We start from the raw sequence: 25,478 nt of genomic DNA, 5'->3' as shown, positions 1-25,478 counted from the left end.
CCTTCCGCTTCCACAGCGGCAACACCCAAGCGCTAGGAGCAAATCCCTCTCTGCGTGCCCTGTCAGGCTGGTTTGTCTGCTGGCAGGGCTGTTCCGACAGAGGCGAGGTGCCTGGACGCCCATAAACCTCCCTCGCTGCCTCCGGTTTGGCAGAGGCGCAGGAGGCCAGTGGAAATCTCCCCCTGCTCTGCAAGGTGTGCCCGTGGCAGCGCGCAGCGGGGCTGGCTCCGTGCCCGTGCAGGAGGGTTCCCACCCGACGCAAGCAGAGAGCCTCGCACAGACACGGGCAGAAAGTGCCAGTGACACAAGTCACCAACTGCGCTTATTCGGAAAACAGAAACGGGAGGAGCTTCTAAATTAAGTGGTGACTGCACAGCCAGCGTGTTCCTGACAGACTCCTATCACTCAGCTGCTCTTCCTATGCTTAAACAACAGCAGAAATAAACTTGCTAATTTAAAAAGATAATTTAAATGAAGAATTAACTTAATCGCCTGTCTCCACAGGGGGCAGGGGATGTTACGTTCCGGTTAGCCAAACAAATTCGAAATACCCAAAAGAAACAAATCAGCTTTACTGAGGGAGCTGGTTCATTTCTTAAATAAAAACAGAGACCACAATCAAGCCAGTCGAGTTTAACAGCCTAGAGAGGGAAAAGGGCAGACGTTTAGTAAAAGAGAGAAGTTGCGAGAACTTGTGGCCAAGGACCGACTCTGGGGTTGATTCTTCGGAGATCTCTGTGGCCCAGGGAGGGAGGGGGAAGGAGAGCAGATCAGCAGCAGCGAGATGGTTTTCAGGAGGGCGCTGGTAGAACCAGAGAGGGAAGGTGCCTGGCCCTGAGCACGAGACGGTGCACTGATTTCATCCCGCTGCCTCACCTACGCACAGGGAAGGAGTCGTTCCCGAGAAGGAGCCTCCTCCTTGCCGAGGTGCCGGGTCTGGCGTTGGGATTCCCACGGCTGCATCCCTACGTGTTGCTCCTCTCCTTTGATTTTTCACCTTTGCTGTCCTGGTGGGGAAGAGGAAAGAGAACCAGAGGCTGAGGCCACTGCACCACGAGCACCGTGCGGGAGTCGCAGCACTATTGCCAGGGTCCTGCGAGCAAACGCCCCCCACGCCTGGGTGCCGAAACGCAACCGCCGCCCGCCCGTGCTTTCGGCTTTCTCCGTGCCTGCTCTGGGTGCAACCAGCTCCCTTCAGCCAAGCTCTCTTCGCGGTTAAACACTTTTCCATCGCGAGGCCTTTCGAAGGGCACCTCGATCAGACGATCTCGTGATGGATTTACAAACGCTGCACGTTTCCCAGCCCTCTCTGCACCGCACGCCACCTCCCCACGTACGGGGAAACAACCGCACACGCCTGCCCGGGTCTGGGCTTGCCGCGATCCAGGCTCACTCAGCTCCCACACGCCAAGCAAGGTATTAAAAAGGAAACCAAAACGCACATGTGCACGCTGGCGCGCACACACGCACAGCTCACAGCACTGGAGTGAGGAAACTCTTCCCAGCACAGAGAAACGGCTCTCATCTTTGGAAAGCATTTAAGTCTGCTGCCTGAACTACCTACTAAGGTCTTGACATCTATTCTTCCAGAAAAGCCACTGCCTCCTAGCTTAGCACTGGATTTTTCTCTCTCTAAAGTGTATTGTTTTCTACCCTGAGCAAATTAAAAAAAAAAAAAAAGCAAGAGTCATCTTTGGACTTACTTTTTACGTGGGTTTAGTTTTAAAGTATTTAGTAACTCAAATTAACTGAAGCCCTGCTTACCACCTGCAACGAGAAGCTGATGTTTGGGACATGTCAAAGATTAGACAGTTTAAGGCTTTCTTAAAACAATGTATTTTTGGGATGGGAGAGGGAGACTGCAGCACTGCGCACACCCCAACGGCATCACACGCGCACAGACTCACGCCGAGAGGATGGTACCTCAGGAGGCGGGGGCTTGATGGTCACAGGCTGGGACGTCCTTCGAGGTGGAGAAGGCTTGGGCTGAACTTGCTGCTGGACAGTGTTGTAGTACGTGACCCCTCCGTACACCTGGGACTGGGCCTGCGTTCCCAGAGAGCAGAAGGGTCAGCGCTTTCGCTGGGGGGTGTGCGGAAAGCCACGCATCCTGCGAGAGCACCACGTGCCTCAGACAGCCTCTACGGCACACAGCTGCGCTGTGAAAAGACGCCACCACCCAGCAGCAAGGGCGAGTAGCCACAAGGGGATGGGGGTGGATTTGTGCTGGGCTCCCCAAGGCTACGAAGAACAGCAGCACCTACAACTCCCGGAGGACCCTCTCCTCCCCCGGCCCCCCGCCAGGGCCGCCCCGCGCTCGGGAGGGCGGGCAGGTACACGCTGCAGCAACCCGCAGCCGCGCCAGGCTGAATTTCGCAGCAGATGGGTTTCCTTCACCCAGCAGAGTTTCCCAACTGCCACGTAACGTCTGTGCTTTGCAACAGCAGCAGCTACTGCTTTTCCGCACTGACAAGGCAGGTAGCGGTTCCTCTGCACACCGCGATCCCCTCCAGCTGCGCAGGGGCTCAGGACCTGCCCCCCAAGCAGGCCGATTCGGGCCGGAGCAGCTGGGAAGGTCACAGGCTGCAGGGCCCGGCGAGCGTGCACATCTCTGGCCTGCCACTGCGTGTCAGCCGTGTGCCGCTCGCACGGCGGGCTCCCCGTCGCGGTCCCGCAGAGATCCGCAGCCGCAGATCGGAGGTCGGGCAGGAAAAGCCAGCCCCGTGCTGGTCACACCACGGCCTTTGCCGGCTGGTGCCAAGAACAGCGCCGGCCAGTTTCCAGCCTCCATCTCCAACAGAAAGGATTTCCAAAGCAATTTTCAAGGTGTCCTTGGCTTAGCACGGCCCTGGGGGGGACGTAACGATTCACAGGCTCCTGGTGGGCCGCTTCCCTGTTCTGTCGGGGAAGACCTCGATTCCGAGACCCACCGACGCAGGCATTTCATCCACTAGACCCTAAATCCAGGGTAGCTGCACAGCAGCCGTGGCAGTAATCCCTTCCAGTTACCCACCCTACAACGTGAGATGGATGACAGTAAACAACCTCCCACCAAGAGCAGCTCAGCTGCTCCGCATCCTCTCCCAGAAAGCCTCAGACAACACAGCCCAGTCCACAGGATCCTGCTCCTGCTCAGGAAGGAGCTGCGCAGTGCAGCTGGCTTACCTGCGTGTTGGAATAGAGATGAGGAGGGGGCGGAGGCGGCAGTGCTCCTGGGGGGTAGGGGTAGCCAGGATTCCCAAAATTCATGACTCCAGGAGGGGAGAAGTAAGTTGGTGCAAGCAGCTGCTGCGGTGGGGGCTGGCCTGGGGGCATGGAGACTGGCGGAGGGTACAGCCCAGGGTTTGCCATGGGGGCTGGCGTCTGGTGGGGATGTAAACCTGGGAAGCGACAAAAATAAGCTGAACGTGACGCCACACGTAAAGCCAGCACATCCTGTGGAGGGCTGGGGCGGCTGCGGTGCCAGCAGGTCAGCACGGCTGCGCCTTCCCCACCCCAGCAGGAAGGAGAAGCACTTTGCTCAAAGGCGTTTCCTGCAGCCACGAGACCTCAGCTCCCGCGCTGGGGAGGAAAAAAGGGAAGCACTTCTCAGCACAGCACAGCACGGCCCCCTCCCCAACGTCGGGATCCCAATTTACCAGAACCGGACAGGGCCCCGGTCACTACACCAACTTCCGGAAACAGTTTTTGTGGGCAGGATAGAGAACAGGCCAATTCAACAGCTCTCATTTCCGCTTTTCTTTTCTGATCTACAAGCAGCAGGGACTGAAGAACCAGCCTAGCACAACAGCTGGCAGAGCCCAGCGCCCCACTGAAGGGGAAGTGACTCAGCCAGGAGGGTCTGCACAGAACCTGCAGACACCCAGCTAGAGCTGTCAAAACGTTCAGATCATCTCGGTCCTGCACTGCTGCCAGGGCCAGACACGTCTAGTTTTTCTTTCCTTAAAATTTATATTGATGCAGCCTCCTGGCACGAGGGAAGTGTCTCTCTTCCATGTTGTAGAAACAGGGAAAATGGATTCCCCCAGCGACAAAGGCTGTGCAAAACCAGAGTTATCTGCTCCCCAGCACAGGCTGAGCCTCCCCAGGGCAGGACTGCAAGGCTGGTACCCGCTGTCCCGTGCTCCGCTGGGGAGCTGGCTCCTCACCTGGATGAGGGAGGTGCATTTCTGGCTGCACAATCATCCCTTGAGGCGGCAGCGGGGCCGGGTTCTCACTGTGGGTGTAGATTGGTCCCTGGAATTGCACTGCAACACACAACAGTTGGTAAGGAAAAGCTCCACCCCATTTTGTTCTACTGCAGCAAGTCACTCGCGCACCCCAGCCAGCTACGGCCACAAGACTTGAACGCAGTGCTGCAAGCTACGTTCCCATCGGCACACGCAGTCTACCAGGCTCACAGACGCTACGTGCTGCCAACAGAAAAGCCTCCTACTCCCTTACAAAGCAGAATATTCGGGGAATTTCTCCTCCAACACTTCAAATGCCAGAGTAAATTCCTAATCCATCCTCAGTCTTGTTCTGTAATTCTCCCCGCTCTCAAAAGTCAAAGACATTGCTCTGATTTCCAGTTAATTTTAAATCCTAGTTCTCACAAAGGAAAGCAGTGTCCTAGAGAACCCTTGCACAGGAAGGAGAGGCAGTAACAGCGACTGTACTTCAGTGGGCTTAAACACCAACCAGGGAGGCCCAGACAGCTCTTTAGTTACCGTAACGAGACGATGCAGCAATGCTATTTACAAAGGAAAGGGAAGAAAAAGCCCCCGATCTTCCCGACCCTAACAGGAGAGGGGGGAGCCGCTCAGGAGCGGCCCAGGTCTGAGCAGCCACGAAGTTTTCGGAGTGGGAAGGAAACACTCACGTGGGTCGTAGTAGTGCCCTTCCATGATGCTGATGTGCATGGGCGGGGCAGGCTCCGGCACTGGCGGTCTCTGCCGCTGCGATGAGTAGCGTTTCACGCGGCCCCCCTGCACCGCCTGAAAGAGTCCAAAGGCATCGGCGAAGGTCAGCGCGAGGGGCAGGAACCCCCCCTCCAGCGAGGGAGCACCCACCCGCCACCCCCGGCAAACCTCTATCTGAGTCACACAGTAAAAACGATGAAAAGGGAAAGGCTGAGGTGTCAGGGCAGCTGCTAATTACTACAACTCAGAAACAAATAAACGCTGGACTTCTGCATTTCTAAAAGCAAGAGGCACACTCCATGCAACAAGCTTTACCATTTCCTCCATCCTGTTAAACTGCGGCGGTGGCCCAGTTCCCACGTGCATATGGTTAGGAATACCTGGGGAAGAAACAAACTGGTTATTACGGTTTGCATTTGTTCCCCGTGAGGAGCCACCTCACCTGAGGGCACTGCCGTGAGACGCCCGGCGCCGGCTGCAGGAGCACCGGCAGCCCAGGGACGTTATGGTTCTGTGAAGAGACACAGCTCTTGCTTTCATGACCAGAAACCTTCTAACAACTTCATCTCTTAGCCTACAATTTTAAATATTTCAGTACAAATTAGAAGCTGCCATGCCACTGTGCAATCATCTACATTGCTCAACACCTTTTAAATCTTGATTAAAAAAAAATCCTCAGCTTGAAATGCAGGTCCTGATCTAAATTCTGTTCTTGCGGAGACAAGGATCTCTCCAGAGCAGAAACAAGGATCCACGCGGGATGGGGTAAGCTGCAGGTTAAACTCTACAGGGCATAACCACTTCCATCACGAGCTCCTTCTAATTCAAACAACAAAGTTACAGCCGCACATTCAAAACCACAGTGCCAAACTGGTCACAGGCGATTCCGGGGGAGCAAAAGTGGACAAAGCAAACTCTGAAAGCGCCCATGGATCACTGATACTGCAAATACACGTGCAGGCTCACCCGCTGTACAGAGAACGACCTGACGGCTGGCTCATCCAGCCAAACGCCTCCCAGGGTCAACTGCTACCCTCTCTGCTGGGGAGAAACAAAGGGGCAGCAGGGAAACACGCCCTTCTCGCGGACAGAGAGCAGTCTCCTACCCGCGGTCCAGAGCTGCCTCACGGTACATTTGTTAAGATGCTTTATTATTAAGAGTACATAATCAAAGGAGTACATCATCTCGGCTGCAAATCACAGCACTTTTGAACTCCCATCCTGGCACGTCTGAAGTCTGCCTGCTCACCTCTGCAGCCAAGACCAGGGGTCTGTTCACACACAGATTTTACCAGTCACAGCACAAGATGACTTATGGTTTCATGACCCAAACCTCAAGTTATGCTTATGAAAGCAGCCAGTCACCTTCTTCTCCTTGCTCCAGTTTTATTTCCCTTGGGAAGGACTCTAACGCTCCCCAGAAAATACTGCAGTTCTGCAAAGAGATAATTATACCTGAACGACCTCTCGCATGGATGCTCAACTAGAACTCAGCCGCTCAGGGGGCACTCTGCCACACAGCCCTCCCCCAGCCGGCCCGCCTGCGCTGCCAACAGAGCAGCTTCCTCCTACCAGCTGCAAATGGATTTGCCAATCCCAGCCAGGCCTTAGCTAGCGGAAACCAAATCTCAACGGTAGGAAATAAGCTGGTAAATAGAGGAAAATTCCCTCCTGCCCCTAAGCAGGACATTACAGGAGCTGGATCACTCATCACCCTTACCTGCCAACCAAGCACAACCCTCCTTATCTGCCGAACCCACTCCTGCGGCAGCAGCCGGCCTCACCGTGATCCACAGCGCACAAAGTCCCAGCTGCCTGCTCCACACACAGGCCTTCAGCTTCACTGAACCTTTCTTGTTCTCAACGCAAAACAGGGCAGAGAGAGGGAAAGGATCTACCCGTGTCCTTCCCAGCCCTAATTCAATCAACCTGCACTGGAATATTTAATTTCCTCTTTTTCTCTTGCTCTGTCCTCTCTGACCATCCCTATCGCACCTCCTCAGCGGCTCACATGGCCATGACGTACCCACCCTGAGAACGGACTGAGGCAGGGGCAGCTCGGCTCTGGCCGACTACGCAAATGCAGAATGGCCTTTCGCTGGGGCTGCGGTGGAACACCAACAGGCTGCACCCACTTACCCCTCAGCTCCCGGGGCTGCATGAACTGCGACTGCCCCGGCGTCCAGTTCTGCTCCGCCAGATTCATTTGGGTCATCTCTTGCTCGAGTCCGTCCAAGCTGGATTCCACCGGCGACTCCCAGTTACTGCTCTTGGCTGGTGGGGGGGACGCTTCGGCTTGCACAGGTTTTGGAGGCACAGGAGCCAGCCCTTCCGAAGCAGGCACTTCGTCTGCCAGCTTCCCTGCATCCCCAGCTTTGATTCTGGTCCTTCTTGCCCGGGAATAAGACTTCTTTTCAATTGGTCTGTCTGGCGGCGGCTGTGCAGCATCAGCAGCCGCGGCTTGGTTCTCCAAAGCAACCTCCTCCTTCACAGGGCTGCTGTGGTCGTGTGCCACCTCCAGCTCGGGTGACTTGTCTCTCGGTGGGGTTTGCTCTGCACGCTTGGCTCGGAAGTTGCTCTCCTGTTTCGCTTGCTCACCATTTCGAGACAGGTGCTGAACACTTGCTTCCGAAGCTCGGTAGCCTGGACGGGTCTCTTTGTAGCCCCCCATCCTCGGGTAGTTCCTAGGCGGGGGCATCCTCCCTGTACCTGCAGAGCTCCTGTTGGTGAAGGTTCGTGGTGGGGCTGAAGTGCTGTCTGCCCCTTGGTGCCTTGGGGGTTTATTTGGCCTCTCGTTGGACCAGTTTGGGTCTAGCTGAGGACTCCCAAACCTAAGGGAGAAAAATAGTACAAACAGCTGGAAACTCTCTGGGCGAGAGTTGCCGCGGTGCCAGGGAACCTCAGATGCAGTGTCTGGAAATTGCAGGACCAAGGTCCCATCCCACAGCCAAAGCCAACAACAGGGCTTTCCCTCCTCGGGGCTTCAGACCCGTCTCCCTCTGGGACAAGCCAAGCTCGAGTGTGACTTTGCTGCTCACCTTGGTTTGCGCATCCTCCTCGGCTTGATGTCGTCGGGGTTGTGAGCTGACCTGATGTCATAGCCATAAAGCGCAATCAGCTCCTGCCTGGTCTTGGGGGCCTGCTCGTCCTCCCGGAATTTGTCGTGCTCCCAGCGGCCCTCGTCCTTCCACAGCTTCCGCTGACGACCCTTTGGCCTGGAAGTTACACAGGGAGGACCAAGAGGTTGTTGCAAAGCCAAGGAGATGCGGCAGCTTCAGCCAGCCCCACAGAGAGTCCTTGCTAGGGCAGGGCGTGCACAGAAGACAGCGTCTCTTCCTCCTCCCGCTCTTGCTGCCCAGAAGCTGCTGGTCTGCCCACTGCTATTTCTGAAAAGCTGCCAGAAGGGTCACTGCTCACTGGCAAGAGGCCTTCCTTGTGGTGTTTTTTTTGCACCACCCTCAGTCTCTCCTTCAAAACAAAAGAGCCAAAATGTCCTGGCAGGACACTGCAAGCAGGCAACAGAAGCAGAGACGGACCCTCCCTGCTGATGCCTTCTCAGCACTTCACACCGAAGCAAGGAGCTGTGCTGCCAAATGCTGGCGTGCAGGTAAGCCTCACCTCGCGCGAGACAGGCCGACACGCGGGGGATGCTCACATACCTGACCTCCTCCTCCTGCGTCTGCCCTCGGAGGTCGTGCTCAAAGAAAAGCCCTTTGCGTGGAATGTAAGCCGGGTTCTTCCGATCCTCATCGTCGTCCAGGTGCTTGGAAACCTTTTTCCCAACTTTATTCTCAACAGGTTCAGTGCTCTCCTGTCAAAATCAGACAGCTCTTATCACTGCAGCAGTCCCTCTGCGAGAAGCCCCCACGGCCCAGAGAACACATGTTTAACACCTACCTGCCCATCCCCACTTTGCCTCTCACCAGTTACAGCACCTTTGGAGTCGGGTTTCTCATCCCCTTTCTCTGCTTTTGCCGCTGACTCACAGGAATCGTTACTATCCTGCTTCAGTTCCACTTTGGCACTTTCTTCCTCGCTGTAATCCTCTTCCTCTGCCTGAAAGAGCCCCAGTTACACAAACGTGCACCTTTAGCAGGAGGTCCCACCAGGAATCTCCCCACACGAGGCCCCAAATCCGGAGGTAGATCCCTGTTCCAGTTGTTAGAGACCTGACTCTCTCAAAGCAGAGGATTAGCTCCCAAAGTCCTTCCTATCCCTGTATTTTTATGGAACCCCTCTCCCCACCGACACCAGATCCAACAGTCAGGCTTTCTAGCACAGAGCCGGGACCAGCTACCCCACAAACCCACAGCCTCTCACCGCTCCGAAAGGAAAGGGCTCGTGCAAGCCAGGGAGACCAGCGAACAAGGGCCCTCTGACCGTCCCTTCCTTCCCACGCTGAGGGCCCGGATCCAGCCAGTGCTGCGTTTCCAAATTCCCTGGAGTTACTCAGCTGACTCACTCGGAGCACTCTGCTCGCAGGAGCGTGACCTCGTTTCACCCTCCAGGAGCCTTGCTTAGGCTGCAACTGACACTAAAAATAGCTCTGTGATTAACAAAAAGACTGCTCTATTTTTCTCTTTCAACACAGCGTATTTGCACATCAACTGCTCCTTTTGTTTACGCTGGGGAAACCCAGACGTGGCATTATTTTTAGGCACAGGAACAGAGTCATCCTGGCATGCCAGTGATGCAATACCCCCGCTGCTCCCACAGCCCCACCGGCACTGCTCTGCTTCAGCGGGCGCCGAGGCTCCGCGCAGGCTTCCAGGCTTGAAGAGCTGCTGCACGGTGAGCAGGGGGGGCCGCCCCTTACCCCCACGTGCCGCCCCTACGGCCCGCCATGCTCCTTCCTCACCAAGGGCAGAGATTACCTCACAAACTCACAGCTCCTACGCGCTCCGACTTCACCTGCGTTATCGATTTGTGCTTTCTCTAACTGCTGCCCCCTCAAGACTTGCAGAACAGCTGCCTCAAGAGAAGGGTTTTCACTAGAAAGCCTTCATTGTAATCAATAGAAACCAGAACTTCTCTAAACTTCCTCAAAATGTTAAACTTACAGTTCTGAACTAAAAATCCAGGAAAACCCTACAGCCAGAGCCTGCTGCCCCAGCTGCCTCCCTGGCACAGGCGGGGCGTCTCAGCGCTCACGAGGCGGGGTTTCCTCAGCACAGAGCTGCCAGCACTCACGGGCTGCGTCACCCCTCCAGCCACAGGAGACAGGGATGCTGCCTGGGACGCTTCCAACCCAGCACTGACCTTTTTAATTTCAACTAATTAGAACGTAACCAGCCTCCTGCACTTCCTCCCACGCCCTTCTCGGCCATCGCAAATTCTGCTCGCCACGTCTGAGGAGCCAGGCGTTTTTCCCCCAACGCACACCGGCCCTACACCCACCCCGGCAGCACAGGCGGCTTCTCCCCAGGGCTGGGCCCAGCACCATGTGCCAGGGAACCGCCCAGCGAGGGGCTCAGGCTGCAGGAGACCATTTTCCTCTGCAGCAGCGACGGCTACGCTGCAGCGCAGCTCGCTCCGAGTCCCTGCACGCCTGCTGCGAAGCACACGAGCTGGTATCTTGAGACAAAGGCAATCGCAGCTGACATCGTCAGTGGAAGAGAACGAAGGACACAAACTGGGTTTTGTGCTAAAATTAGACGAGATGCAGTCATTCGGCAGAACCCCTTAACACCAGGACAGAGACTTCTCTTACCTCCGAGTCTTCTGCGCTTTCATAATCTGAGAGTACAGCTGCGGGGGAGAAAAAGGAGTTTGGTGTCAGGGCAGAAGCAGAAACACAGCTTCTCTCTGAGTGTAACGTGCCCCGCTGTGGGCGCCCGCCGGCACAGGCACACGGAACGGTCCCTCCGAGGGGAAGTCAGAGGCCAGCACCAAAGTGTCCCTGATGAACACCATCATCGGCTCACACAGGAGCAGGCGAGGGCAAGTTTGGGGTGCGCTGCCCCTCCACCTCACATTTGCCTGCTGTTACGAGGTCATATTTAAGATTATAACAACCGCAGAACTATTGGAAGAGGCAATTTGTCTGGTTTTTACTGTCTGCACTCAGACAACACTTGCAGCGCCAGAGTTGTTACTCACCATCTCCTTCAATGCCATCCTCGCTTTCCTGCGGAGAGAGGGAGAGAAAGGTGCGTTAGCGGAGGTCAGCAGCCAGGTCCCTGCGGCACCCCACGATCCCAGGCACAACTACAACAAGGTTTGGTCCCGGTCCTATCGCATTCACCCTTGGAAGTTCAGCTTCAGCGACCGAGAAAGAAGAAATAAATTCAGGGCTCCCAGTACCTTTCTCCAAGACCTTTCTAGAGTGAGCTACGCTGAGGGAATGCAGCTCAAGAAAAAACGCACAAACTGTGTTAACTGCTGGGAGTCTTCAGAGGGAAAGGAGCAACACGGAAAAACCAGGCCCCGCTCCCTCGATAGAGCCAGCCGGCCAACCCGGGAAAGGACAAGGGGATTAATTAAAGCAGGAGCCCAGGAATAACGAACAGATGCCGAGCGGGACTGAGCTCAGACAGACATCTGCTAGAGACCCCGGCGACGGAAATACAACCCTGCACCCGAGAGAAGACGCAGGATGAAGAGCAACCGCTCAGAGCAGGGAAAGTTTGTAGGAAAAGAGCAGACTGCTCAAGCTGTGCAGTAAAAACAACCCCAGATCAAAAATAAAAACCAGCCAACGCATGAACGAGATAAGCCCAAATGCCAAAACAACCAAGGAGAAATACGCTGCGATTTGGGAGGAATTGGAAATAACCGGCGCTACAAACCTCCGACGGGATAAAATCACACCCAGCCCTAAACTGCCAGAGAACTGCCCTGCAGAGCTGGGGGAGAGCCGCACCGCAACCCCCCCCAAAAGGGTTTTTTTTTTCACTTAAAACAGAGATGCTAAAGAGCGGAAAAGGCCTGACCGGGCAGCAAATACCCCTCCCCACCACAGAGACCCCAGGGCTGGGGACAGGACCCCCAGCGGGGACCCAGCCCCGGGGCGCAGGGAACCCCCTGCCTGGTGCCGCAGAGCCCCGCTCTCCCGCAGCCCAGCTCCCCCGCACACACACGCGGGGGGACGACCCAGCTCCCTTCCCCCAGTTCCCCAGCCTGGTGCCCCCCCAGCCTCCCCCGCCCCCCAACGCCCCCCCAGACCCCCCCCCCCCTCAGGCCCCAGTGCCACCCCATCACCCCGGCTCCGTGGCCCCCAACTGCCCCCGGCCCCCCGGCGGCAGAGCCGCCCCCGCCGCCCGCACTCACACACTCGGACTCGGGCGCGCTCTTGGCCGCCCCGCCGGCAGCGCTCTCGGCCCCGCGGCCCCGCGGCCCCGCGCTGAGGGCCCCGGTGGTGCCCCGCGGCGGACGGTGAGGCGGTCGGGGTGAACCGGAGCCCGAGCGGGAGCCCGATGCCGAGCGGGAGCGGGCGGCCGAGTCGGCGCTGTCGGAGGCGGCCGAGTCCGAGTCGTCCTCGCTGTCCTGCGAGGCGCGCTGCCGCCGCCGGTCCGCCATCTTGGGCAGCCGCGGGGGCGGGCGGCGGCGCGGGGCACCACGGGACGGACTACGCCTCCCGGCGGCCCCCGCGCCGTGACGCCACCGACGTCCCCGACAGCGCTTGCGCGCCTCCGCCCCGCCCGCCTGGCTTCCCGGCAGGGGGCAGCCGCGCGCCGGGCAGGGCCGCCGACGTCACAGCGCCGGAAATGGCGTCGTGCGCGCGGGGGGGGGGGGGAGGGCAGGCAGACAGCAGCACGCAGCGTCCGTTTTGCTCGTTTATTGTAAAAAAAAAAAAAATAAAATAAAATAATAATAATAAAAATGGAACGGCTGTGTCCTCGCGTGACGCCCCCGCCGCCAAAGCGCGCATAACTTAGTTTTTTAAACATTTTTTTTTTTTTTTTTTTTAAGCGTTTTTTCCACCAAGTCTCCTTCCGGTAAACCCCGTGGGCGCGGTGCGGTGCGGGGGGGGCGCGGTGCGGTGCGGGGGGAGCGCGGCCCCGGCCCCGGCCCGGGGAATCACAACAGAGCAAAAGCGAAGCGGCGGCTCCGCGCGCACAGCCCCCGCCCCCACCCCGGCTCCGCGGGGCACCGGGGGCTCGGCCGGGGAGGGGACCCCACCCCCCCCCACCCCCCACCCCCCCGCTCCTCACGGCACACCTCGCGCCCTCAAAACGTTTAAATTATTTAAAAATAAAGTTTAAAAAAAACAAAAAAACAAAAAAACCCAACAAAATTGTGCGCATAGGATTTCTATTTCACAAAAAAAAAAAAAAAAAAAAAAATTGTTTTTAAACTCTCCCCTCCGACCCCGTTACAGCCACTCAAGAGGTGTGGGGGGGGAGGAACCAAAGAGGCTTCCCAGCGCTCCGCTCCTGGCACCGGCTGGCAGCGCCGGGCCCCGCTGCCGCCTCCCGCGCCCCTCGGACACAAACCGGTGTTCATCCCGTTTTCTAACCAAACGTAACACGGCGGCAGCGGCGGGCAGAGTCCCGGCAGGATGCAGCCCCCCCCCGGCCGGCAAACACAGCAGCCCCCAACACCACGGTCTGGTCCCGGTGGTCTTCGCGCTCCTGCCCGCGGCTCGAAGCCGAATGTCCAAAATAAACCGAACACCGTCCGCAGGAGGAACAAGGGCAGCGTGCGGAGCTGCAGCAGGCAGCGAGGATGGGCAGGACGGGTCTGGGGTCTGCCCGCTGCCCCTGGGACCGGAGCAGCCGGTGGGAAGCCTCGGCCAGCAGCCAGTGCCGCAGCGGGTACAGCTGCTGCCACGGGGGGACAAGTCCGGGGAACGTGTTGCAAAACCCAAGAGAACAAAACCAAGGTCACGGAGGAACCAAACCATCCGTCAACGAGAAGGCAGGGGAGGGCAGTGGCCGTCGGCGCAACCCGGTGACCCGCAGAACTCCCGGCGGCTCTGCTATTTCCGGCAGGTCCGGTGCGGCGTCTGCTTCTTCTGCATCTCCAGCCGGCAGCGGCTGCGCTCGTCCAGCCAGGGCAGCTCGAAGTTCCTGCAGGCAGAGCCCGTGTCAGCGTGCAGCGCAGCTGTGACGTGCCAGTGCCGTCCCCAGCGCCTTTCCCAGCGGCTGGCGCCAAGGATGCCGGCGTGAGCAGCGGTGCCCGGCTCTGCCCAACCCGTCCCCCTCTGCTCCCAGTGACACCAGTACTCACTGTGGGGTCAGTTTTGGTAAGGGCCGGCCAAAGGCAACAACAGGCAGGTAGGGGGTGATGAGCAAACTTTCCACTGTGGGAGAGACACCGGAGCGTTACGCAGCCCCCGCTTGCCCCCCAAAAGCCCTGCCCGCCCCCCAGTGCCAACAGCACTCACCATCATCTGGCTCAGGGAAAAATGAGGTAACTTCAGGCTCCGACTCCTGAATCCCTTTCCTTTTGTACATTCGGAGCTGCAGCCGCTGTAGCATTCTCTGTTCCCTGATCCGCTGGATGTCCCACCTGGAAAACGCGACGCCCCAGGCAGTGAGAACCCGCAGGCAGCGAGCGCCTCGACCCTCCCGAGGAGTCAGGGGGCTGTGCCGGCGCTGCCGCGCTGGAGGCAATGCGGGAGCATCCCTTCTCCAGAGCGTTTCTGGTTCCTGTTCCAGTTGCCGGCTGCACCCCAGGCAAACAGATCCCATGTTCCCCGCCGTGCCCTTCCCTGTGGGAGCGGGCACACACCACCCGCTCTGCCGGGCACCCCGGGCCCCCATCGCCCTCTTTGCTCCCACCTTTTCCTTCGTTTCTCATCCAGCTCCAGCTTCGCATGCCGTTTGGAAAAGACGCTGTCATCCAGGTTCTGCAACAACAGGCAGGGATGAGCGCGTCTGCCCGGAGCAGTCCTCAGCCGGCAGCCGGAGCTGCAGCAGCACAGAGGGGCTGGTCCTTGACCCCCACCCCAGCCCTCCAACCGCAGCCGGGATTTGCCACCGGGACGAGATGCCGCTGGGCCCGCAGCAGCGGGGAACGCCGCAAGCTGCTCTCCTGGAGCGGTGAAACAGCTGGGAAAGCACCCATGGCAACACCGGCTCGGACGGCGTACGTACCTCCAAGAGGTCTGAGGGGTTGGGGTCTCTCAGGGGCTCCACGACATGGTCCCTCCAAGACGGAACTGCAGGGCGAGAGGCCAGGCTGTTAGCCCTGCGCTGGGAACCCCATGGCCCCACGCTCCAACCCCGTTCCCGCCGCCTTGCCGCTCCTTTCCAGCCCATCCCTCCCTCAGGGAGCGCAGCTCAGCCTCCCCAAACCCCGGTTCTGAGCCAGGCTGGGCGATGCCGCTGGCTGAGGGGGCCTGGGGGGGAGGCAGAGCCAGGAGGGCGAGCTCGTCGTCATCCCCCTGGTCAAGCACGCAAGCAAACCTGAGTCGCTCCGAAAGGAGACGCACCGAGCTCCCCCTGCACCAGGGCGCTCGGCCATCCAGCGCAGCCTCCGCCGGCAGCATTGGCAACTGCCACGGCACAGCCCAGCGCTCCCCATCGCCGGTGCTCGCCGCGCCGTGGGACCCGGAGGAGACAGACTGGGAAGGGGCATCTGGCTGAGCTGGCACCAGATTCAAGGAACTTGCGTGGCGCGGCAGTGGCGCGAGGCAGACACACGTCTCCCAGCTGCCAACGGGAAGTTGCTTCACCTCTTGCTCAAACAGGCGCACAGGCCGCGTGGCAAATTGGGCAGCTAAAGAGGCACAGGGTCGGCGGCCCTGCCCGGCGCACTGGCTCTTGGCTCGGCCGTGCAGGCAGCGGCAGCCCAGCACAGGGGCAGCCCGGCGCGTGCCGGAGCAGGGCGAGCTGAAGACGTGGTTCGGGAGAGCCCATCACCAGCAGCAGGGCTGCTACCGGCCACCGTGGGAGGAGCCGGCAGCGCGGCACAGCAGCCTGCACCTCTCCCACCGCATCTGCCTTCTGCCGGCTTCGGGGTGAGGGCACCGATCCCCGTTCCCCATCCGCCGTGCTGGCCCCGAGGCGGGCAAAGCCCCAACACCCAGCACGCTGCCACCTGCGCCACGGCGGGCTCTCCATCGCTTACTTGCTACAGTCTCCTCCTTCTTTGGAGAGGGCTCCCGCAACGGCAGCGGCGACGGGGGCGGCTGGTGCCAGCGGCACAAGTACATTTCTGTCGTTGAGAGATAGGGCAGGTCATCTGTCTCGCTGCTGAAGAAGCCCTTCTCCTTGGGATGGGCGCCGGGGCCTTTCGGCAGGGCCGAGGCTCGGAGCGGGGTCTCCAAGAGCGACTTGGGTTTTTCCGGAGTCTCTTGGCTCCGCAGTTCTCGTTTACAAACAGTTTCAGACAAGGAGCCACCTGACTCCTCCTTCCCTGGGGAGTGTTTCGGAGTTTTACTCTTCACTTTTGAGAACTCAGACACCAGTTTTTTAACGGGCGTCTTCCTCTCCGCACTCCCAAACGTCGGCTTCCTGTGGAAGGAAGAGGAGCTGAGCGCACAGATCCTCACCCCGCACCGGGGCTGTCACACCGGGGCCAGCCAGAGGCAGGTTTCCGGAGGCAAGAGGGGCTTCCCCAGAATTTTGGGACCTCCTGCTCCTCGCCCAGGTTTCCCCTAGCTGACGCCCATGGTCAATAGGATGCGCTCCCAGTGCCCGGCAGCCTCTCCGGGCAGGTCGAGTGTCAGCCCCACGGACGGAGGGTGATGCCGTGGGGAAAGTCCTCCCTGTCCCCCCCAGACCCCACGCATCCCCCCCCAGCACCCTCTACCTTTTATGCCCCTTCCCATTCCGGCCATAGGCAAAGTGCTTGGGCTGCAGGGTCGGGGGTGGGTCCAGCAGGTCCTGGGGACACTCCAGCGGCAGCTTCTCGCATGCCTCCGCCTCCGCCTTCTCGTCCACCTCGAAGCCCTGGAAGATGCGGTGCTTCTCCCGCTCGCTGTCCTTCTTCACCAGCTGCACCCGCCTTTCCATGCGCTCGATCCGCGCAAGGAGCTGCAACGCAGGGCGAGGGCTCACCTCGGGGGTACGCTCCTGGGGAGAACCCCCGCCTGCGCCCCTGCTCCCCCGGGGCAGCTGCCCGCACACCCCTTTGGCAGCAGGGACACAGCCTGGGGCAGAGCCCACCCGCAGCACCCACACCTTCGCCATCGCCCGCGGATGCGGTGCCACGCCACTGCGGTGCCCTGCCCGCAGCAAAATGTGCCCGTCCCGGCATTTACCTGGCAATTTCTTGGCAACGCTCGGGGTGCAGGAGCATGTTTTGCGAGGAGCCCCTAAACAGCTGAGCCGTCCCCACTGGGGCTCAGCCGGCACGGCAGAGGGGACAGGAGGCCGAGGGCAGCATCTGCAACCAGCGCCAGGCGCTGTGGCCATCACACCCCCAGACAGTTCAACTGCAACGCTGGCAGGCAGGGGCTACGACGTCCAAACGGGACAAAATGGCCACTCGCTCACTCCGGCTGCTTCTCCCACTCCAGCGCTGCCCATCCCCGCAGCAGGAGGGCCGCAGCTGGCTGCAAACCCCACACGTTTTGAGGAGCAATTTGGGGGTCTCGATCTCTGCCACATCCTCCCCAAGCACCCGGAGAGGGCACGGGCCGTTTGTAATTAGATGTGGGATTCATTAGAGGGCAAGCACTCGGTGACACCTGCCTGCAGTCACCCGTCCTCGAGCCTCACCTCGCCATTTAGAGGGGTCCCTCCGACAAAACCGGGCTTTGCCCGCTGCCCATCCCCGGCAGTATAACCCCCGTTGGAAGATGCTCCAGGGTGAATCCCCGTCACGGCCTCGCCGCAGCAGCTCCTCCATGTTGGAGGACTCGGCACACACTGCGAGGACGCAGCATCGCTGTGCAGCCGCACCGCCTGCACCACGTGGGGCGGCCCTTCCCTCCACAACCGTGGCCGCCGCAACCGCAACCACTGCAGTCGGGCCCAGTCAGCGCGGTCTCCTGGCACGCGTCGCCTCGCCGGGGACGGCTGGGGCAGGCGGGCAATGCGGGTGCGGGGCGTGAGGTGAGGCACAGCCGCACCCGTGGGGCAACGCGGGCAGGGCACCCGTGGGGGGCAAAGCACAGCATCCGTGGGGCGCTGCAGGCAGGGCAGGCGTGGCGGGCAAAGCTCAGCCGAGCCCTGCAGCGGGGTGCACACAGCACAGGTCAAGCCCCCCAGGGCCCCCCCGCGTGAGACGGGCAAGGCAGGCAGCCCTGCGTGGCCGTGGGGACTCCCCCGTGCCCGGGGTGGGGGGCAGCCCCTCCTCGGTGGGGCAGGGCAAGCAGGAGCGCCCAGCAGGGGCGGCAGAGCTGCCCGCGGGCCCACGCGAGTCCGTGCCCCGCCGCACCCCCCCCCTCCACCCGTAAGCGCGGTGACGTGGCCCCTTTAAGTTAACCCCCGCGCGGCCGACTGGGCGGGAAAGCGCCGCGGGCCCTTTAAGGGCTCCCCCGCCCCGCGGGCGCGTTGCCATGGCGGCGGGCGGCGGCCCGTTAACCCCCGCCGGCCCGCCCCGCCCCGGGCCTTTGTGCCCCCGCCGGCCTTTGTCTGGGGGGGGGGGGGCACCGACCCCGGGGGGGGGGGGGGCCACCAATACGCGGGGCCACCAGCCCTCGGGAGGGACACTAACTCCCCTGGGGGGCAAAACCCTGTTATGGGGACCATTAACCCCTCGGGGGGGCAGTAACCTGCTAGGGGGGCGTTATGGCCCCTGGTGTCCCGGGGAGGGGCGTTAATCCCTTGGGGGAGCATTAACCTCCCGAGGGGGGGCATGAACTCCGTAACGGGGGGCAATAACCCCTTGTGGGGGGCGTTATTGCCCCGGGGGGCCTGAGGAGGGGCATTAATCCCCTGGGAGGGGCATTAACCCATTTGGGGGGGGGCATTTTTGCCCCTGGGGGGCATTAACCCTGTAACAGGGAACATTAATCCCTTGGGAGGGGCATTAACTCCTTGAGGGGGCGTTACTGGCCCTGGGGGGGCATTAACCCTTTGGGGGGCGTTATTGCCCCTTGGGGAGGCATTAACCCTCAGGGCATGTTGGGGAGGGGGTGTTACAGCCGGGGGGGGGGGGGGCATTAGCCCGCCAAAGGGAGGGGACAGTGACCCCACGGGGGAGGCGTTAACCCCTTGGGTGCCGGGGGGGGACACTTACCTGTGGGTGGGCAGGGGCTCTGGGGGACCCCGGGTGCTGTGTGCCCTGCCCCTTGGGGGTTAACCCCTTGGGGGGGGCAGTTTAACCCCTGCTATGCCGCGCCCGCTACCCCCCCCCCCGGGGCCCCGTTCGTACCGTGTCCCGCTCGGCCTTGAGCTCCTCGATCTGCCGCTCCTTGGCCTGCAGCTGCTGCTGCTGCTGCTCGATGAGGTCCAGCTGCAGCAGCAGGATCTGCCGCAGGCAGGCCGCCTGCCCCGGCGAGCCCCCGCCGGCCCCCATCCCGCCGCGCCGCGGGCCGCTCCTCCACTTGCCCTCGGCGGCGGCAGGCGGCGGCGGATCCGGCTCGGCGGGCCCCGCTCCCGGTCCCGCTCCCGCTGAGGCCTCCCCGGCGTCGCCGCGCCCGGGCAGCCCCGCCTGGCAGCGCGGCCGGGTGCCGGCATCCCCCGCGCCGGCCTCCCTGCCGCCGGCCAGCGGCACCGGCCCGGCCCAGCGCTGCTGCTGCTCGGCCGCCGCCGCCACCCCGCCGCCGCGGCCCTTGTGTGCCCCCAGCGGCGGCGGCTCCCGGGGCCGGCGGGGCGGCGGGCGGTGCGGGGCCGTGCCCTCCCCCTCCTCCTCCTCCTCCTCCTCCTCCTCTTCCTCCTCCTCCTGCTGCTGCTGCTGCCGCCGCCCCCCCCGCGGCGGCTCGGCCGCCCGGAAGGCCGTGGACCTCATGGCCGGGCCCCGCCGTTCCGCGCCGCCCCGTTACCGCCCGCCGATACGGAGCGACGACGGCGGCGGTCGCCACCGGCTGCGCGGACTGGGGGGTGGCGGGGCCCCCACGCCATCAGCGCGGCGCATCCCCCGCCCCGGGGGGGGCCGCGGGATGCTACACCCCCCCCTCCCCCCTTCGCCCCCTCCCTGCGTGGGGCAGGGCCGAGCCGGGGCCCACGCGCGGAGCCGGTACCGGGGGCGGGTGGAGGCCAGGCCCGCGCGGCGGCCCCCCGTTACCTTTAAACCGGGCTCGGTGCGCATGCGCCGGCGGCAGCCGGGGCGGGGGCACCTGGGGGGCGCGGGACGGAGCGAGGGGCACCCGCGGGGGCGGCCCCCCCGCACCCGGGCCGGGGGGTGGTCTTCACGCGTGGAGGCGCCCGTCCCGCGTGGGGCGCTGTCCCGTGGGGCCAGGAGGGGGTCCTGGGCCCGTAGTTGCGGGGCGCGGCCGCCCGGTGGCTCCCGAGCGCGGCGGCTCCGCCTGGAGCGCGCCGGGGTCCCGCGCCCGCCCACGCGGCCGCGTCCCGCCGCCCACCGGGGTCCGTCCGTCACGGCGCGGCCCCACGGAGACGGGACCCGACCCGCGGCGGGGGGTGAGGGGGGGCACCGCCACGATCCCTCCACGCAGAGTGGGCGAGGAAGGGGGGGGTGTCCTGCGTGAGCCGGACTCCGGTAGTGCCCCCGCGGGGCTGCAGCCCCCCCCGAGCGCACAGACACACCCCACCCCCGTGGGTCTGCAGCCCCCCTGTCCTTGTGCAGAGACCCCCCCCCACACCCCCGTGGGTCTGCAGCCCCCCCGTGTGCACACACACCCCCCACCCCACGGAGTCTGCAGGCTCCCCCCGTGGGGCTGCAGCCCCCCCGTGTGCACACACACCCCCCACCCCACGGAGTCTGCAGGCTCCCCCCGTGGGGCTGCAGCCCCCCCGTGAGCGCACAAGTCTCCACCCCCCAGGGGTCTGCAGCCCCCCCCCCCGTGTCTGCACACACACACGCACAGCGATGCGCAGCCCTGCAGAGCCTGCGGTGCTGGTGTACATGTGCAGGTGCGTGCACGCGCACCCACCCTTGCACCACCCCTCCCGCAGAGACTGCAGCACACTCGTGCACACGCACATGCATGTATACATGTGCATGCATGCATACACCCTCCCCCCCCGAAGTGAGGGACTGCAGCCCCCACTGCAGCCACCACAGCCCCACTGCACACGTGCACACGCACACCCCCCACACTGCAGCCCCGGCACACACACGTATGCACACGCACACCCCCCACACTGCAGCCCCGGCACACACACGTATGCACACGCACACCCCCCACACTGCAGCCCCGGCACACACACGTATGCACACGCACACCCCCCACACTGCAGCCCCGGCACACACACGTATGCACACGCACACCCCCCACACTGCAGCCCTGGCACACACACGTATGCACACGCACACCCCCCACACCGCAGCCCCGGCACACACACGTATGCACACGCACACCCCCCACACTGCAGCCCTGGCACACACACGTATGCACACGCACACCCCCCACACCGCAGCCCCGGCACACACACGTATGCACACGCACACCCCCCACACCGCAGCCCCGGCACACACACGTATGCACACGCACACCCCCCACACCGCAGCCCCGGCACACACACGTATGCACACGCACACCCCCCACACCGCAGCCCCGGCACACACACGTATGCACACGCACACCCCCCACACCGCAGCCCCGGCACACACACGTATGCACACGCGCACTCCCCCCACACCGCAGCCCCGGCACACACACGTATGCACACGCACACCCCCCACACCGCAGCCCCGGCACACACACGTATGCACACGCACACCCCCCACACTGCAGCCCCGGCACACACACGTATGCACACGCACACGCAGCATTCCGCCCCTCTGCAGTACGCGGGGCTGCGACACTGGGGACATGCTGGGGACACACGGGGCACGTGCCGGGGACGCGCAGGGGACACGTGGGGGATGTGCCTCTCTGCAGCGCTGCATTCGCGAGGTGATGGGGGGGGCGCAGCAGCCCCCCGCGAGTCGCGGGGTCCCCCCTCCGCCGCGGTGCTGGGGCCACGCTGGCCGTACCGCAGGGGAAGCCCCTCCGCTCTGCGTGCCGTGTGTCACGCCAAGCCCTACAGCCGGCCGTGCCTTCCCGCTGAGCGCGCGCGCCCGGCTGTGCTCGCGCACACGCTCGGCCACGCTCGCCCACGCGTGGTCGCGCGGCACCCGGGCCGGGGGGTTCCCGGTGCCCCCGTCCCCCGCTGCGGCAGGCCCACGTGCAGGCCGGGCGCCCGCCCGCACATGGCTCTGCAGCAGGGCCGCGCGCAGGGAGGCTGCTGGGGCTAAAAATGGAGCAGGGCTCACATGCCAGCGCCACGTGACGCCGCAACCGGCTGGCGGGATGGAGAGGGCTCCCCGCGCCCGAGCAGGAGGAGGAGGAGGAGGGGAGCGCCCGCTCACACGGGCTGCTGCAGATGCCAGCCGGCCCGGGGCCTCGACGCCCACAGCCGCCGTTGTCCCCCCGTCGTGGGGTCCAGGGGGCTGTTGGGGGGCTGCCCCACACCCCTGCCCAGCTGCGTTTCGGGAAGGCAGAAGATAGAGGCACGGGAAAGGGGAGTGGGTTCCCCATCACGCATGGCTGGGGTAGGGGGGGGGTCTGTGAGGCTGAAGGAGCCCCCACAGCCCCCGGCGCTGCCCCCCGCCCTCCCATCCCACCGGTGGGTCGGGGGTGCGGGGCCGTGGGGCTGCAAGAGGAACGCAAACACCAGCGGGGGAGGGTTATGGGGCCGGGGGGGCGTGGGTGCATGGGGGGGGCAGCGCTGCCGCAGCCCCATCCTGAAGGCGGGGCTGCCCCCTCCCCACCCCTGCATCCCCAGACCCTGCACCTTCCTGGGGTCTCTGCACCCCCAGACCCTGGACCCCCAGACCCTGCACCCTCCGTGCACCCCTGGGTCCCCGCACGCTCCCAGGGTGCATTCACTCCTCAATCCTGCGCCTCCACGGCTCTGTGCACCCCTGCACCCCCACATCCTGCCCCGGGATCCCTGCACCCCCAGATCCTGCCCCTCCCTGCCCCCCTTGCATCCTGCACCCCCAGACCCTGCACCTCCCGGGGTCTCTGTCCCCCAGCCCAGCTCTGCCCCGCCCCGGGGTACCGTGGGGTGCCGTGGGGTGCCCAGAGCACCCCGCCCGGGCCAGGCCTGCCTTGTTTACCTGATTTATTTTTTTTTTCCCTTTCCGCGGGGAGGGGACAGGCCAGCGCTGGCAGCGCGGAGCCCTCGGCCCTGGCCAAGAGCCCTGGGGACCGGCCAGGGCTGCTTCTCAGCCACGGTCCCGCTGCTGCGCAGCGAGAAAACACCCCAAAACCCTCGCACCCAGCCCTGCCCGGCACCCCGGCCCCTGCCCTCCCGCCCGCTGCCATCAGCAGGACCCTGTGGGGATGAAAGGAGGGCTCGGGGGGGGGGGGGGGGTACAGGACCCCCGAGCAGGATGAGACCCCGCGTCTCTGGTTGCCCCCCCTGCAGCATCGCGTCTACAGCTGGGGAAACTGAGGCACGCTGTGCCCCGCAGCAGCACGGGGACCACGGCCAGACCCAGCGCCCTCCGCTGCAGCCCCCACAGCGGGTTTGGAGGGCGTCCGAGCGTGGGGGGGGTGGTGGGGGCCACAGCGCTGCGGAGGTCCGCACCCTGCCGGACCCCCAGTGCCCAGCCTGGGGGGGGGGCCAACGGGCAGGAACAGACCCCCGTCCCCGGCGGAGACACTCCCCCCTCTTCCTGGAAAAGGTACAACGAGGTAAACAACCCAGCCAGCCTGGAGTAAAAATAAATCCCTCTGCACGCAGGCGTTGGCAAGCGGAGCGCACCGTCACGTGGCACGGCCGCACGGCACCGCCGGCAACCCGGGCACGGGGGCACGCGGCCGCCGGCCCTCGCGCCCGCTCCCCGGCACCACCACCCCAGCCGGTTCTTCGGCTGCCTCCTTGGCCCCGGGGCCAGTGGGGTCCCCGCTGCAGGGCAGGGGGCCTGGCCCCTCCCAGGGGGACGTGGCAGTGGGGGCCGGGGGCTGGGGACGGTTCAGGGGCTGCAGTCAGGGGGGTATGGCGCGGGAAGGGGCACAGGCACATGTGTGCCCCCCACGCCGCTGCCAGGCAGGGCTCACCGGGCACCTGAGCGCGGCAGCGTGACGACCTTGGACCTCGGGGAGGGTTGAGGTGTCCCCTCTGCACTGGGGTTGTCATGTCGGGGTGTCCCCACCACCCTGGCCTCTGGGAGGGTCCCTGGGACAGCTCGGCCGTGGGGCCGCCGAGGGTCCAGCACAGGGCGCAGCGGGCACATGCCCAGCTGCAGCATCCCGCCGTCCCGGTGTCTTCAGTGGCCCCCTCACCCCCGCCCTGCTGCCCACCGAGCATCCCCATCCTGCTCCTGGGACGTCCTGGCTGTGCCCAGCCTGGGGGCCCCGCTCACGGCACCCTCACACTGACCTGCTGTGCTGGGGTCCCAGCCCCGTGGCGGGACCCCTGCCACACGGCGGGACCACCCCACGTGGAAACCCATGGGGTTTATCCCGTCCCTCCCAGCCCCGCTCCCATCCTTGGGGACCCCTGTGGGAGCTGGGTGGCCGGGTGCGGCCGAGCGCCCCTGCACAGGTGCAGCTCCGTGCCGTGTGCCGTGTGCCGTGCCGTGTGCCGGGCTGTTTTCCGAACTGGTGTGAGCAGCTGAGTCACGGCTGATTGCCGAGGCCCAGGAACGTGCCGGGGCGCCGCGTGGGGCCAGCGGCACCTGCATGCTCGGGGCAGCCTGGGCACGGCTGCGCCGCTGGGAGCGGGGCTGGGGCAGCGAGGGTCCCGTGCCCTGGGGCCCGCGTCCCCCTGGGTGCCCTGGCCCTCGTGCCAGCCTGGCCCCACACATCCTTCCGGAAGCTGCCAGGATTTCTCTGTGCCGGAGGTACCGGCAGCAGCGTGGCCATGGCACCACGCAACCGCCTGGTGACTCAGGGCGAGGGCACTTCCCGCGGGGTGACGGGGTGTCCCCACCGCCCCAGTGCCACGGGGTGCCCTGCGAGCCAGGAGCAGCCCCAGCACCCAGCCAAGGGTCCACAGGGACCCCCACTGAGGAAGGCAGGCTCCCGGCACAGCCAGGGCGCCCGAGGCCTCCCCTCCGGCAGGATTAGCTCCGAGGATTTCCCGGCGCTGGCACGGCTGCGCTCTGCACCTTCTCCTCCTGGCCCGGGGCCAGGCCAGCACCCAGCACATGGCACCCAGGAGGGTGCCGGCACCCCCAAAGCCCTCCCGCCCCGGGGCCGTGAGCACCCAGAGACCCCAGCGTTGCCAGGCTGGGCTGGCCCTGGCGCTGCGACTCAGGTCCGCTCAGGGTTCTGCCCTGGCACCACGGCAGCGGGCACAGCACCTCACCGCAGCCCCCGCAGCGGCCAGGACCGGGGCCAGGCTGGGCCGCTGCTGCCAGGCACGTGCCACACCAGGCCCCCGCCCCGGGCAGCACATTGCCCGGGTGGCACCGGGGACAGGCAGGCGGACATGGGTGGGGGGCACAGCATGGCGCTGGGCAGGGGTCTGGCTGTGCCGTGTTGTGGTGCGTGCTGGGGCTGTGCCAGGGGCTGTGCCGCTGCCGTGCTGTGCGTGGACATCCCTGGTGCAGGGGCTCCTGCAGTGCCGGTGCCACAGCGTGGCTGCGTGTCCCCATGCGGGGGACAGTGCCATATGGGGTGAC

The 25,478-nt window shown here is 63.6% G+C and overlaps 2 protein-coding genes across 4 annotated transcripts; both read right to left on the bottom strand.

Annotated features, from left to right (window-relative positions):
* Positions 1 to 548: 548 nt before the first annotated feature.
* CASC3 (CASC3 exon junction complex subunit) lies at positions 549 to 12,439 on the bottom strand. 3 transcript variants are annotated; one of them, XM_086766976.1, is made up of 14 exons: positions 12,171 to 12,439; positions 11,001 to 11,028; positions 10,612 to 10,649; positions 8,799 to 8,957; positions 8,561 to 8,712; positions 7,940 to 8,116; positions 7,041 to 7,732; positions 5,217 to 5,281; positions 4,862 to 4,976; positions 4,149 to 4,247; positions 3,166 to 3,380; positions 1,924 to 2,046; positions 1,704 to 1,780; positions 549 to 1,007 (listed from the first exon to the last, which is right to left on the bottom strand). In XM_086766976.1, the coding sequence occupies exons 1-13, from the start codon at positions 12,417 to 12,419 to the stop codon at positions 1,745 to 1,747; spliced, it is 2,148 nt and encodes a 715-aa protein (XP_086623102.1). In that variant the 5' UTR covers positions 12,420 to 12,439; the 3' UTR covers positions 549 to 1,007; positions 1,704 to 1,744. The 3 variants fall into 3 exon arrangements, with proteins under 3 accessions (XP_086623102.1, XP_086623101.1, XP_086623100.1); XM_086766975.1 differs by having other exon boundaries at positions 1,704 to 1,767; XM_086766974.1 differs by lacking the exon at positions 1,704 to 1,780.
* Positions 12,440 to 13,137: 698 nt separating this feature from the next.
* MSL1 (MSL complex subunit 1) lies at positions 13,138 to 19,703 on the bottom strand. The gene is made up of 8 exons (XM_086766985.1): positions 19,113 to 19,703; positions 16,602 to 16,825; positions 15,918 to 16,303; positions 14,942 to 15,006; positions 14,627 to 14,694; positions 14,230 to 14,354; positions 14,073 to 14,145; positions 13,138 to 13,912 (listed from the first exon to the last, which is right to left on the bottom strand). The coding sequence occupies exons 1-8, from the start codon at positions 19,686 to 19,688 to the stop codon at positions 13,822 to 13,824; spliced, it is 1,608 nt and encodes a 535-aa protein (XP_086623111.1). The 5' UTR covers positions 19,689 to 19,703; the 3' UTR covers positions 13,138 to 13,821.
* Between the last annotated feature and the right edge of the window lie 5,775 nt (positions 19,704 to 25,478).

The sequence above is a fragment of the Chlamydotis macqueenii genome, chromosome 25 (genome assembly GCF_036417535.1).
Source record: "Chlamydotis macqueenii isolate bChlMac1 chromosome 25, bChlMac1.mat, whole genome shotgun sequence".
Taxonomy (NCBI): Eukaryota; Metazoa; Chordata; class Aves; order Otidiformes; family Otididae; genus Chlamydotis; species Chlamydotis macqueenii.
This window is presented reverse-complemented; position numbering and strand designations above follow the sequence as displayed.